The 13,062-nt window shown below is 35.2% G+C and overlaps 1 protein-coding gene across 3 annotated transcripts in view; it reads right to left on the bottom strand.

Annotated features, from left to right (window-relative positions):
- SLC9A3 (solute carrier family 9 member A3) overlaps positions 1-13,062 on the bottom strand; it is a 62,607-nt gene that overhangs the window by 34,023 nt on the left and 15,522 nt on the right. For all 3 annotated transcript variants that reach the window (XM_040066119.2, XM_040066109.2, XM_040066131.2), the window contains exon 2: positions 3,554-3,856. In XM_040066119.2, coding sequence (XP_039922053.1) covers positions 3,554-3,856 — 303 coding nt within the window. The remainder of the gene's footprint in view (positions 1-3,553; positions 3,857-13,062) is intronic.

Genomic DNA, 13,062 nt, shown 5'->3' with positions numbered 1-13,062 from the left:
TCATGTGATTAAATAGTATTGAAGCATGAGTCAGACAATGACAGTCAGTAGCTGAAGCTGCAGGATCAGTAGTGGTATCACCAGAACAACATGGCCACCCCTCTAGAAAGAACTCTGAAAGGTAATTTTTCAAATTCAAAATGGTTTATGCTTAGAATATAATTGAAAAAAGAAACCAGATTCCAAATATTTTTGATACAAAATGGCATAGGCTTATTTACTCAAGAAAAGGATACTTTATATGGACAGTCAAAGACATGAGTAGACAACACCCTGTTATATGTCACAATGCCCAGTACTCTGGTGGAGCTGCAGATGTAAATATTCTCTTAGCTGCTATTTGCCAGTCAGAATATCTACAAGGTTTCCATACAGTTTGTAGGCTCTGGTATGGCCCTGAGAACAGAAATTCATAGCTTGCACAGATGTATAACTACCTTATTTTTTCAAGAAGAAAAATAGTCTTGTGCACACTTGGACATATTGGGCTGTGAACAAGAACCGAGCCTATCAGCCTATTTAGCGTGCAAGTGAGGTTGAGGCAGTGACCTTAAGTCTGTGCCAAAAATTCTGAGAACTGACTTTTACCTAAATCTGAGCAATGGTTCCACCAAATGTTGCCCTTCTCAGGCAGACCGAAAGAAGGAACAAGCCCAACGAAAATAAGAGAATAGGGTATACTAGAAGTTTGGAAATAAATTGACTCACTGAGATTGCTTATCTTTTTTATGTGTGACAAATTATAATCATTGGTACATTCTTTGAAGACTTACAAAGCTACTAAGCAAATATTTATGGGGAGATTAGGACATCTAGAATTCCTACAAAGCCCTATCGAGAGGCCTGGAGTTTCTAAATCACTTTCATTTAGAGTAATAACGGCAGTTCTTTTCAATTGGTACACGACGGTGGCTCCCTCCAGCTCATCAGTGACACCTGACCAAGATAAGTTCACTGGGCCCAGTATAAGACTTTTAGACACACTCAGCATGTTGAAGCTATGACTTAGATTGTACTGTAAAAACTATTCTAAGCATTAGTCACAACCACAATACTACAAGTGTTAGTTTTCTACAGACGGTGAGCAGTTCACTGCAATCAGCCTGGAACACCTAGGATTACATAATTCTTCCTATTCTGTGGAAGCAGACTGATATGGCTGACGGTTAGCAGCTAATGTGCTAATCTTTTTATTTCAGTTCTAAAGGATTTCTTCATCATTATCACCTTCTCCATTTTCCCTCTGCAAATTATAATATTTGCAAGGGTATTGAATGCCAACAAAGAGATGTTCTTATGTTTATTTTTGTTGGAAATCTATGCAATCCAGTTTGGATTATGCACTCCTATATTGATGGATAATATTACAGACCCATTGAATGACAAAGTTAGAAGTAATTTGGTTTTAGTTCATCTTAGTCTGTAATGGATTTACATTTCTACATTTTAATGATACTACTTTTAGCATTATTCATTTCAATTGTAGAATAAGTAGGATAGAAACAAAAATATGCCATAGAAATTCAACCAGAAGGTACTATGAACTCTTCTAGAAACTGAGTAACTCAGCATTCTCCTGTGTTCAGCAAGGTTTTTCACAAAGGACAGTGGTTAGATCTTGTTGACCTCTTGGAGGTCAACACAATAGATGTAGTGGATTATTAAGTCTCTGTCATGTAGATATTTTAGACAGCTACTCAGCTTTGCTGGAGAATGACACAGTTTGCATCAGGGACAGCCTTGTCCGGCCTTTTTAAGAGCTGAAATTAGAATTCTAGTAGGTCTTCATAGCAAAGACAGGTCCCCACAGTATACCAATAATGCTCTTTCTAAACATTAAAGTTCACCAGACATTTCAGTTTATTGTTTGCCTTTATTAACATGCTCATATTTCTCTTGTAGAGCTTTAGCTGTGACCTGTGGTAGGGACTGATTCTCCTGTGTAGCTGTAAGCTCAGAGTTCTAGTATACACTGTCACTAAAAGATTTGCATACTGATGAAGCAGAACATGTAACCATAAAATCCAGCTTTGCAGTAGTCGAGAGTTGTTTACAGACTGGAGGAGAATAATTTAGATGAAATTTTCACCTAAAATAAAACTTTTTTGGAAAACAGACAACTTTTCCATTTTTCATGTTGTAAGAAAATCAAACCTTTCCCTTTAATGACTTATAGCAACATATTTTTTTAAGTAATTATCATTCATTATATTTCCCAGAACAGGATTTTAAGAAAATAATTTTGGTCATATTTTTTAAGTTGTTGCAAGCATCTTGGCTATTTAAATAAAGAAATCATTTTCCAATCTGCAGTAGCAGTATCCCTGTCATATATTTTCTTCCTGAAAACCTGATTTAAATCATAAATGTGATATTGTGGATTAAATAAATTGCTTAAAGCAGAGTAAACCTCTTATCTACCTAAAAAAGTCGAAGATTTTTGCATCTGAGCTGTCACCTTTGTACCTTCTAAAGAAAACATTGTTGCTTCTAGAATAAGAATTAAAAGAAGGTAAATATCTAAAATGTATCTGTCATAACTGTCTGTATTACAAACATCTGCAATTACATAACATGAGTTAAATGAAAGTCTGTAGAGATTAACTACTGTTGTTCTGTGCCTATTCTAGAAGCCCTGTGCCCTTATATCTCAGTGTAACTAATACAAAGTGTGTTTTAAAATCATAGAATGGTTTGTGTTGAAAGGGACTTATAACACCCTCCAGTTCCACTACCTGGGACACCTTCCACTATAGCACATTGCTCAGAGCCCTATCCAACCTGGCCTTGAACGCTTCCAGGGATAGGGCACCCACAGCTTCTCTGGGAAAAGCACAAGCAATAGGAAACTCTCGCTTTATGGATCTGTGGTCTAGGAAACTGTGCATCAGCCACCATTTCAAGCCCCTTTGGACTGCTCCCATTAAAATGGAATTTTTTTTTTTTTTTGTGGTAAGACATTTACTACTTCATTCTGTAAAACTTCTAGATCTTCAGTTACAATTTCCACACTCAGAAAATGCAAAATAGATCTGTAGATCGTTCATGCATATATACCTGCTCAGTAGCCACCTACTAATGTATAACAATTATTATAAATAACACTTAATTGCATTAATATGTTAAATACAGTAATAACATTTATTATTGAATAACACTAAATATAACACATAATACTAAAGCTGATTTCAGGAAGACACTTCCATTTCAGAGTAACTTTTAAGGTTTCTATCACAGTAAAAAGAAACAAGCCCTTTAGTATGTCATTTTCTCCAGATGTCCATTAGCAGAAAGAATCCTGAGATTTATCCTGGGAGTGTATGCACACATTTAGAGCAGGACAATATAAGAGACATGGATTCAAATAGCTTTTATACTTTACTTAAGGAAGATTTTTCAGGTCATTCTTAAATTTGATAAAGATATTAAAAACTGCTTCCTTTAAAATATTTTTTTTTTTTCTGCCAGAAAGAATTGTTAAATTGTAATTTATCACCCGTCTAACAGTACATACAGTGGCATCCATAATTGTGTCTCCACAGATCAAACTTACCCATTATTCCTGTCAAATAGACACCATAGAGAGATAAACCAGTTGTGGCAGCATTCCAGACTGTCCCAATGACAGCATACAAAAGGATGGAGCCAAGATTTCCAAAGAACAATCTATTTGGCATAAAATATCCAGCATCCAAAACAATGGGGGGCAACAAATAGAAGAAAAATACAGTTGGTGTCAGGGAGAAGGAGGCAATGTGATCTGCTGCCAATACAATGCCACCGAGGAAAAGACCAAGGACAATCAGCAGAGCACTTTCTGGAACCACCCGAGTGACTTTGTGGGACAAGTGGAAAACTGCAAGGAAAAACAAAAACAGTGATTCAGAAATGAAATGGAGAAACAATTTGAGCAATAACTGTTGTTAGCTGGCAATTTTGACTCCACACAAACTTTTTGCTTTGTGATTAGACCCAAAAGTGTGAATGGAATGCTTGGGATACAGGCACTTATAGAATAAAAAAAAAAAAAAAACCTTCAGATTTTATCCAGCATATTTTAACTTATATGAAGCCAATATTCCATGACATTTATATCCTTCATTGGATTATCTTCTCTTAACAAGATCTGGTTACAGAAAGATGATATTCTGTGCAAAGCAGTAAGTGTAAGGCTGAAAAGCAATGGGGAAGTCCTGGAAATGTATGACATCAGTGTTTATTTCTGTATCTAAAAATACACTTCCAGACTCCTAATGATTGCCTTTAAAAATGATCAGTTTATTAACAGGCTCATTGGAAGATGTGATAAGGATGTTGAAAGGAAAACTAGTTTCAAGACAACTCTTTTTAAATTTATAATGAATATTCTGATAATGTAGCCTGCAGCAGGAACAGAATGAAGCTTATATCATTGAAGATCCCTTTTGAGCATTTTCTTCCAGATGTCCCTAATAAGGATTTCTCATAATTCAGAGGCTTTCTGAAGGAATGAAGGTTTAGTGGTTCTTTCAAATATGTATTTGTGGGGAATTCTTCTGCAACAGGCTGCTTTCTTTTGTATAAGGTGTAATGAAATTTGTATGTTACAATAGTCTGCAAAATCTGTTAATAAAGACAAACAGTATATGGTATGTGTCACAGCAAAATATGTAATGGTATGGTGTGGTCAAACTATTAAACTAGCCAATAATCAGAAGGAGGGAAAATTACTGAGTGCCATGAGCAAATCTAAAGAGACAGAGAGATGCACAACGAGACAGAAAAACCAGACTTTTCAAGGTGACAAAAAAACAACTAAGACTGCAAATATGTGTGGCAACGTATATTTATAGTACATTTGTTAGAGATCAGATTAAAAAAAAAGCAAAGAGAAAGACAGAGAGAAGTCAAGTCTACAAAGAAAGATGGAACATAAAATAGGAGGAAGAGGCAGAGGTGTTTGCTAATAAGTAAGGACGGGTGGTTTAATTGATTTTATTGGGATTTCTGTAAGCTTGTCCTTCAGTTTATCTTAAGTAACGATGTGTCCCAAATGGCCTGAACCCTGGTACTTTGTGAAACTGGGCTAATAAATGTGGCTTTACTTACATAGCTTTGTGTTAAAAATGTGAGTTACACTTCAGGAAGAAAATTTTAGTAAAAGCCACCAAGTTTCTCCTGGTTTGAACATCAGCTGTGCTGAAGCTGTTACAATGCTAACGCAATTTAGCTGAGAACCAGTTTGGACAAGAACCCATCATTATGAATTCCAAACTCTTAAGCCATAGTGGAAGAATCTTTCCTATGACCATGCAGAGATCTTAGACCAGGTTACTTTACTGGAAGACCATTGTTTTTCTTCCCATCCAAGTATCTGTCCTTGTCAAACATTTACTAGTTACTTTTTAGAGAGTTTTAAGTGCCACACTCCTGAGCTGTTGGCTTTTGCCTTGGCTGCATCTACACAGGCACCATCCATCATTACAGCAATCCCACAATAATGTGGTTCCTTAAGCTGTAGAACCCTCATGGTCTCATCAGAATAGAAAACATGAAAGGAAAATGGACCACAGCCTCCCTATGCCAATAATGAGCATGAACATAGATGTTCCTGAGTGTTTGCAGAAAAGACTTGAGAATACGTTAGAACACACCTAAAATGTGGGATTAATACAAAAGTAATCAGACATGAAAACAAACTGCATTCAGTGAAGCTGACTAAACCATGCCAGCTGTCTATGTCACCAGTGTCATGTAATCAAGAGAGGAGTAACACTTCTCAGAAATAAACACTGTTTTTTTCTGTTTGCTTCCTCTCTTTGTTATAAAATCCCTTGGGCTTTCATTAAAAAAGAAGAGAGAGGAAATTAAATGAAGAAAAATAAACTAGCTACTATTCCATGTGTACAAACTGTAGCATTTAGTTTCTCAAATCTTTCCTACTAGTCGTTCTTGATTCCTTGAATTTCCAGTCAGTGAATTATCAACTAATTTATCACCTCGGGTACGGGATTATCTCCTTATCCCTGAAAATGAATGTTGCTGAGCTAGTCTTACTAACCAAAGTCTGTTTTTCCTACTCTTACATTAGTAGATAAGCCATGACTACAAGCAATTAAAGCTAAAAATTTAAAATGAACCTGTGAAGACTTTTCAAACCTAGGCATTTGGAAAAAAAGCAATGCCCAGCTAAAATTTCATATTCTGTAAAATTCTCCCCTTTACAACCAAAACCGGTTTTGAATACTGGGAAGTCAATCTGATTTTGGTTGTAACATTGTCTCCTCCTAAAAGTTGCATTTTCCCAGTGAATCAGCTCTGTCTTATCTGTCTCTGTTCCCTTTAACTCCAACCCAATTATCTGTGCCAGATTTTAACACTATTAGCAATAAATTCTTCTACTCTCTTAGTTTAAGGATGCAGGCCATGGACAGGAAAGTTATTGCATGAAGGGGCTCTAGAGTAGCATCTTTTCATTTTTGTATTTGGCCCAAGCAAAATCTGAAAACCAGGCTGTATTTGTTTTAAAATACCAGTCTGGCTAACTCTTCAGGCAGATAGCTTGCTATATGATTAATGGAAATATGTCTACAAGCATAGAAATATGTAAAAGGAAAATACCACAACTAATGAAATTCAATAAAATAGCTTCAGACTGAAATGCAATTGGAACTTAGATTAATGTTTGAGTTCATATTTGCACCTACACAGATTGATTTTTTTTTCCTGGCTATGTGTATAAAATATATATAATCAAGATTGTACATTATGAGTAGCTATTACCTTTGTGGACAGAGATAGATTCATTCCAAATTCACTCCTTAATATTTATTTTTGTAATTCATTATTCTGAAGCAATGTCTCTGACATATTCTGAGAGTATTACAAACTCACATAATGATAGTACTTCCATTTCATAAAGCTTGCCTTTACTTGTCTAAAAGAGATTCAAAAACTGTCCCACAAAATGAATTGTGTTCCCATGACAAGTAGAACTGGAAGCCTTAACTACATTTAAATGTCTAGCATGACTAGGTGTTTCACCTGACTGAGAAGCAAAATACAGTCCGGCAAGGTTTGCAAACTAATGCATAAGGAGTTTGATTCTGATGTGAAAACAATTTCACCTATCAAGAAGGAGGATAGCATGCAGTGCTGCTCAGATAAATTACTCTGTGATAGACCCAGAGATGAAATTGTCTACTTTTACTTCTATTATTAAGGGAAAGTACATTAATATATTTTACTGAGGAGAGGGAAAGAGTAAAGAAAGAACACCTATAGACAGCTCATGGCAGGAAAGAAATAACTCTGCACAGGACAATTTTTTGATCTATAAATTTAAGCATTTTAAGAATTAGCATTTGGAATTCTTCTACTTAAGTCAAGATACAGTATTAAAGAAAAAGCTGAACATATGCCTCCCTACCAGTACATGCTATACCTGGTTTGAAAGTGGGTTGGACTGGCTACCGGGTAAACTGTGTTTAAATTCAAGCTGAGCATCACCAAATTAGAAGCCTTCTACAAAATTAAGAAACAGCTGAACAGTATAAACATCCTGTGATTTTTTTTCAGATGCTTCCTTTGAGAACCAGGAAAAGGGACTGTGGCATTTAAGCTATCTGATGAGAAATACAAAACAAATTAGCGATGTGGTGGCTGGAACCACTTTCTTTTGACTCAAAGAATGAAACATACTTTAAGAAGTAAGTTGGGATTTATGGCCTTTTATAAATCCAGTAACTTAGATTAAATCCTTCAGTGGAATTTACAGCATTCAGTGAATTCTCTCTTTCTTTCTAAGGCCATCTGTAACTGCTTTGGAAGATGTGATTCAACAGAATAAGGTTTTTCTCACTTACTGAAAGAAATGAAGAAAGGAAGACTGGTGAAAAGAAATTAAAAAATAATTTAAAAATAATAAATAATAGATATCATACAATTAATTTTCAAGTTGTAATATTTGTAGACACCTAAAAAAAATTCTTTATTAGGGTTTTCACTTTTTTAAAATTATCTCTAACAAAACCTATTTTAATCAATATTGATGTTTTCTTATCAAAGGAAGTATTTTAATATCTTAGATCTAGATTTTTTGCATTTCTAGCTGAAATGAACAATTCAAGACAGATTTACATCCTTTTGAAAATACAGCACTGCAAAACCAAAAATCTGTAACCACCTATTTAAAATACTGCTAAATTCCAGGATTTATGCACTCATTTCAACACTATTTCAAATGAGTAATTACATTTTCATTAACTTTCATAGTGTAAAATCAAGTCTCTGAAAACAGTGAAATAATTTTTGCAGCTAGTATCTCTGTTCCAGTCAATCACAAAACCTACTGCACGTGCACAGTACACAACGTGTCATCCAGAAAAATCAAGAATTGACCTATAATAATTCTCTGATTTTTTTTTTCCACGTGCCTTTGGATAAAATCCAAGGACTCATAAAATAATTTATAAAATTAAAATATTACCAGCCTTATCATTTCCATAGTTCCCATGAAAGCATAGATATGAATCTGCAACATTTCTAAGCTACTTCTATCAGGGTTAGTGGCAGGTGTGAGGTCTCCCACAGGCATTTTTACTAGTGCTGCAAATATGCACTGACACTATGTTTTTAATCTGTTTTCCAGTTCTGACTTTTTATTTTCACTTATAAAGTTGAAGTTATCATACTTCATCAAGCCATGGCTGCTTCTAATTGGAGCTCCAAGGCTTGATTCTCTGTAGCTGGTGAAAATCCTTGCCATTGACCAACACGAGAGCAAAACATTGCAAGCTCCTTTGTGCTTCTTCACTTTTCAGAGATGCAAATAACAGTGTCTCCAAGGCAGCACACAATCAGATTTTTTTAACAGCACAACAAAGAAACTTCTTAAGAGAAGGCATAATAAATTACACCGAAGAATATTCTGCCCAAAAGGAGAATCTTTCCTCTAAACATCTTCCAGCAGCTGGACACTGACCGGCAAGCATGAAATTTTTGTATCTTACCTTACCTACCTGTTCATGTTCTCCTTAGCATTATAAAGGAATTAAATTAAAAAACTGTTTAGTTCTACCCTTTTAGCAATTTTTCTGCAGATACATGTTATTATTTAACACACACACATACACAAAAAAATTCTTATAGCATACCTGGAAAAAAATCTACTTTATGTTGTCTGTATAATAGCTCAAAGTATAGTCAAATACCAGTTTGTAACCTAAATTGTATCAACTGTAGCTGGTCAGTAATGTAGTTCAAAATACTCTGGAAGGCCCCTATCCATTACTATTATGTTGGTCTGCCTGTCTAAGACATGGCCAAATCCTCTAAAATGTAATACAGAGCATTCATTTTCAAGAAAGGATCATTTTGCTTCTCCCATCCCTAAAAGGCATGGATCCCTGCTCTCTTATTCAATAGCCCCACACTTTAGTTGCAGCCACGTGGCTGCAGCTAACCAGCTGCATCTTGCCATACCAAGAAAGAAATACATTTGGCCTACAAAAGCCCCTGCAAGAGATTGCAGCATTCATGGTGTAGGAACTGTGTGTAGATGCTGGAACAGAGACAATTGTGTATTTTCTATTATTTTTCCCGGGTTTCTTTTCTTTTTTTCAATTTTTTTTTTAAAATCTGCAAACTCCTTTAAAATACTAAAATAGATTAGATTAGATTAGATTAGATTAGATTAGATTAGATTAGATTAGATTAGATTGTTTGGAGATTGTTTCCTATTAAACTGTATAAGTAGGAGTCCTGAGATCTAAAAAGCAGCTGAGTAGTCAAAATTACTTCCCACTCTTGGTTTACCAAGAGTCTCACAAAACTGAGCTTAATTGACTTCCTCTGGTGTGTGATGTGGTCCTCTCATGAGTCTGAGGGCAGTGTATGTCAGTCCCAGTTTGCGCATCACCTAGTCCAGACTAACAGTGTATTTTTCTAATGAAACAGCACAAAATCATTAGCAAACTGCCCCATTGTGATGGTTTAGAAAACCGCTTAACAATGATGACTTTTAGTGTTTTCCTCTTTAATCGGGGGGGGGGTGGGGGGGGGTGGGGGGGGGGTGGTGGGGGGGGTGGTTTATAAGTAGTTCTCTTCAGTACTTCTGTTACTTTGTCTTCTGTTTATTAGGCAAATTTTTTTACACATCTACCACTTTAATCTCAAATTTCTCCAGAAATTTTACCAAGTCTAATATCTGCTTAATCTACTCTTTACTAAGAGAAGGTTTTTGATACAATTTCCTGTTTAATGAACTTTTACTTGTTTATAATTCTCTTATCTTTTATTATGGCTCCCTTTACTTCTCAACAGTAATGCCCACCTACTAGTTCCCTGATAAACATCCTGCATGTGCTATAATTGATTTCTTTATAGTCTCAGACCTTTCATTTCCTGCTCTATCCTTGTAATTTTTTATTATTTTTACAGATGCACCAGTTTCGCATCCTTCAGTGCACTGACCTCAGTCATACTGGATCTCTTTGTTAAGATGTCTTTCATTACTTGACTTCCTGAGTTTCCTACTTTAGCAAGTACAGCATTTCTTGCCTGCAGAGCCATAGGCACACTTTTCAACTAACTACAGATGTTTACGTAGCCTGCGCAGAATATCTGGGAACTCTCATCAGGAACCATAAGTACTAGAAGTACTTTTTAGCTGTTTATCCAGACCTTCATTATCACACCATCATATTTATTGATCCTGATTTCAGAGGAGTATTGCTCCAGCTAAGTCTATGTGACAGTACAGCACCAGCCCTCATCACAGTTAGAGACTTCATTCTGATTTCTAGCCTGAACTTGTTCAAAAGATATGTTATGTCCATTTTCCTTTGTGGGAGTGACATAAATTGTCTTATATGGCTGCTTTGCCCAAATATTAATTCCTTCATTTCTTATTATATAAACAGAGAGAAATAAATACTGTCTTTTTGTTGGTTGTCTCTGGGGTTTTTTTTGTTTGTTTGTTTGTTTTTGTTTTTGTTTTTTTAAATAAACTACTTCTTTTCAGTCTTCATCTCTGTCTGTTTCAATCTTTGTGGATTCAGAGCCATTAGAAATATAGACTGCATTCTGCATGAGTCATAGTAGAAGTGGGTACAACAGCATTAATAATTTCCTATCACAATCTATAGTTCAGCTACATCCTGGATTCTTTATCACACTGGTGACTCAGAGTCACCCTGTATTCACTTTGTACAGATGTATCTCTCTTTCCCTTCCCATTCTCATGTCGATTCCTGACATGGCCTCTAAGTGAAACTGCCCTTGGTACTACTGTATTACATCCCTCCCCCTAGTACTCAGGATTATATATTTTTTCTTGTACAATACCCAGATCTACATGAATACTGATAATGTCTGCAGAAATGTGTCATCAGAAACCTTCAGCAGGAAGGCCCACCGCTTTGTGCAGTGATAAAACAAAAAAAGAGCAAAACCAGAGCCCTGCATAACACCAGTCCAAAAACTAAACTGTAGTGACTTCCTGTGACTGAAAAATAATCCTCTATTAGTTTCATACTTTTATCTCATCTTTTCATTCTCCATGCAGAAACTAGTTTACCCTCTCTTATTTGCAGATGAATTTAGGCTTAAACCAAAGGAAAAAAAATCTTCCATTGTGTTCTAAGAGAGATTCAGTTAAAGCAAGGATTCAAAGCATTAGGGAACTGCATTTCTAGTCTGTTCAGGAAGTGCTTGGGCAGACTAATCAGAACTGAAGCGGATCATTATTATCTATATTTGCCTTTCTAATCTTTATCAACAAAGTGTGCTCCGTTCTTTTTTTCCTGCTCAGGGGGCTGACAGCATGTTTTATAGTCCTTTGGATTCTGTTCTGTGGACCTTGCAACAACAAAACAAGTTGTGAATTGACGTTGCCATTTTGAATTGTTTATAGACAAAAGGACAAAAATATCTTAAGAAAACAGATTTTTAAGGATTTCTTCTATCAATAATCCTTAGACAAACATGAAATTATTTTATTAATCAGTAACTTATGCTTTTACCCAATCTAGAAAAAAAAAATTAGAGATTTATTGAAAAGAACTTAGAGTTATTCCATATCTGAAGAAACTAGGAGATGTAATATACATATATTGTACAAGAGTTAAAAGCCATCTTTGGTATTGGATCTTGGTACTGCCTTAAAATATACTACATGAGCATGACTACTAATATTATTTATACTTAATCTTGGACATATTTTTCCTAAGCAAGGCAAAAAAGTCCTTGATATGGAAGGACTGGTTTGAGTTCGGTTTAATCCAGCTCAAGAAAGCTTGTTTATTTGTCACACATGTAATGGTCATAATTTACAAAGCATACAGCATTGTAATGAGCTCATTAAGGGGGAGATTTTAGGTAGCTGTTCTCTGTAGGTGAACAATTAACAAAATGTAAGCAATTTAAAATGTAACCAACATACAGGTCAAGGTTCCCAGCTGATAGGTCATTACATAATAAGATAGCCTCAAGTTAAATTTAAAGAAGTGTGTGAGTAAGCAACTATTTCCTCTATAAGCATTTAGAACATAATGTAGTTTAAACAGCCAGGCAGAGTTTATCATAATTATGCCAAATAGTTCTTTTTTGAAGGAGCAGTCCCACTGCAGTGCAAGTGTGGTAGCATTTAGCCCTTATGGAACTGAACTGCACTGAAAGAAAAATGGGAACAGTCAAAAATAATATTTCAAAATGAGAGCAAAGTACACAGTAGAAAAACCTTGAAGTATAGTAGAGGATGTAAAACAGGACAGTAAAAGAATCATAAAACTGCTTCCGTTGCTATGTAAAGATACTTAAATTAAGTTGCAATACATTGTAACTTCTCCAGCTTTAAAATTGTCTTCAAAGATTCACTGAAAGTTTTTGACAGTGAAAGCATTTTTTTTTTTTTTTTTAAATTATTTTCCAGTAACATGGGTTAAATAAAGAAATGCCAAGAACTGAGTTTCACACTATGAATTTTAGATTTTTGTTTTCCTTTTAACCTCCATTTTAATATGATAAATTAATTGTAACGAAGACATCCTCATGGGAATATATCTGCTTATAGAGATAAAAAAC

This window comes from Hirundo rustica, chromosome 1 (genome assembly GCF_015227805.2).
Source record: "Hirundo rustica isolate bHirRus1 chromosome 1, bHirRus1.pri.v3, whole genome shotgun sequence".
Taxonomy (NCBI): Eukaryota; Metazoa; Chordata; class Aves; order Passeriformes; family Hirundinidae; genus Hirundo; species Hirundo rustica.
Note: the sequence above shows the minus strand (reverse complement) of the source record. Positions and strands in the feature narration are given on the sequence as shown.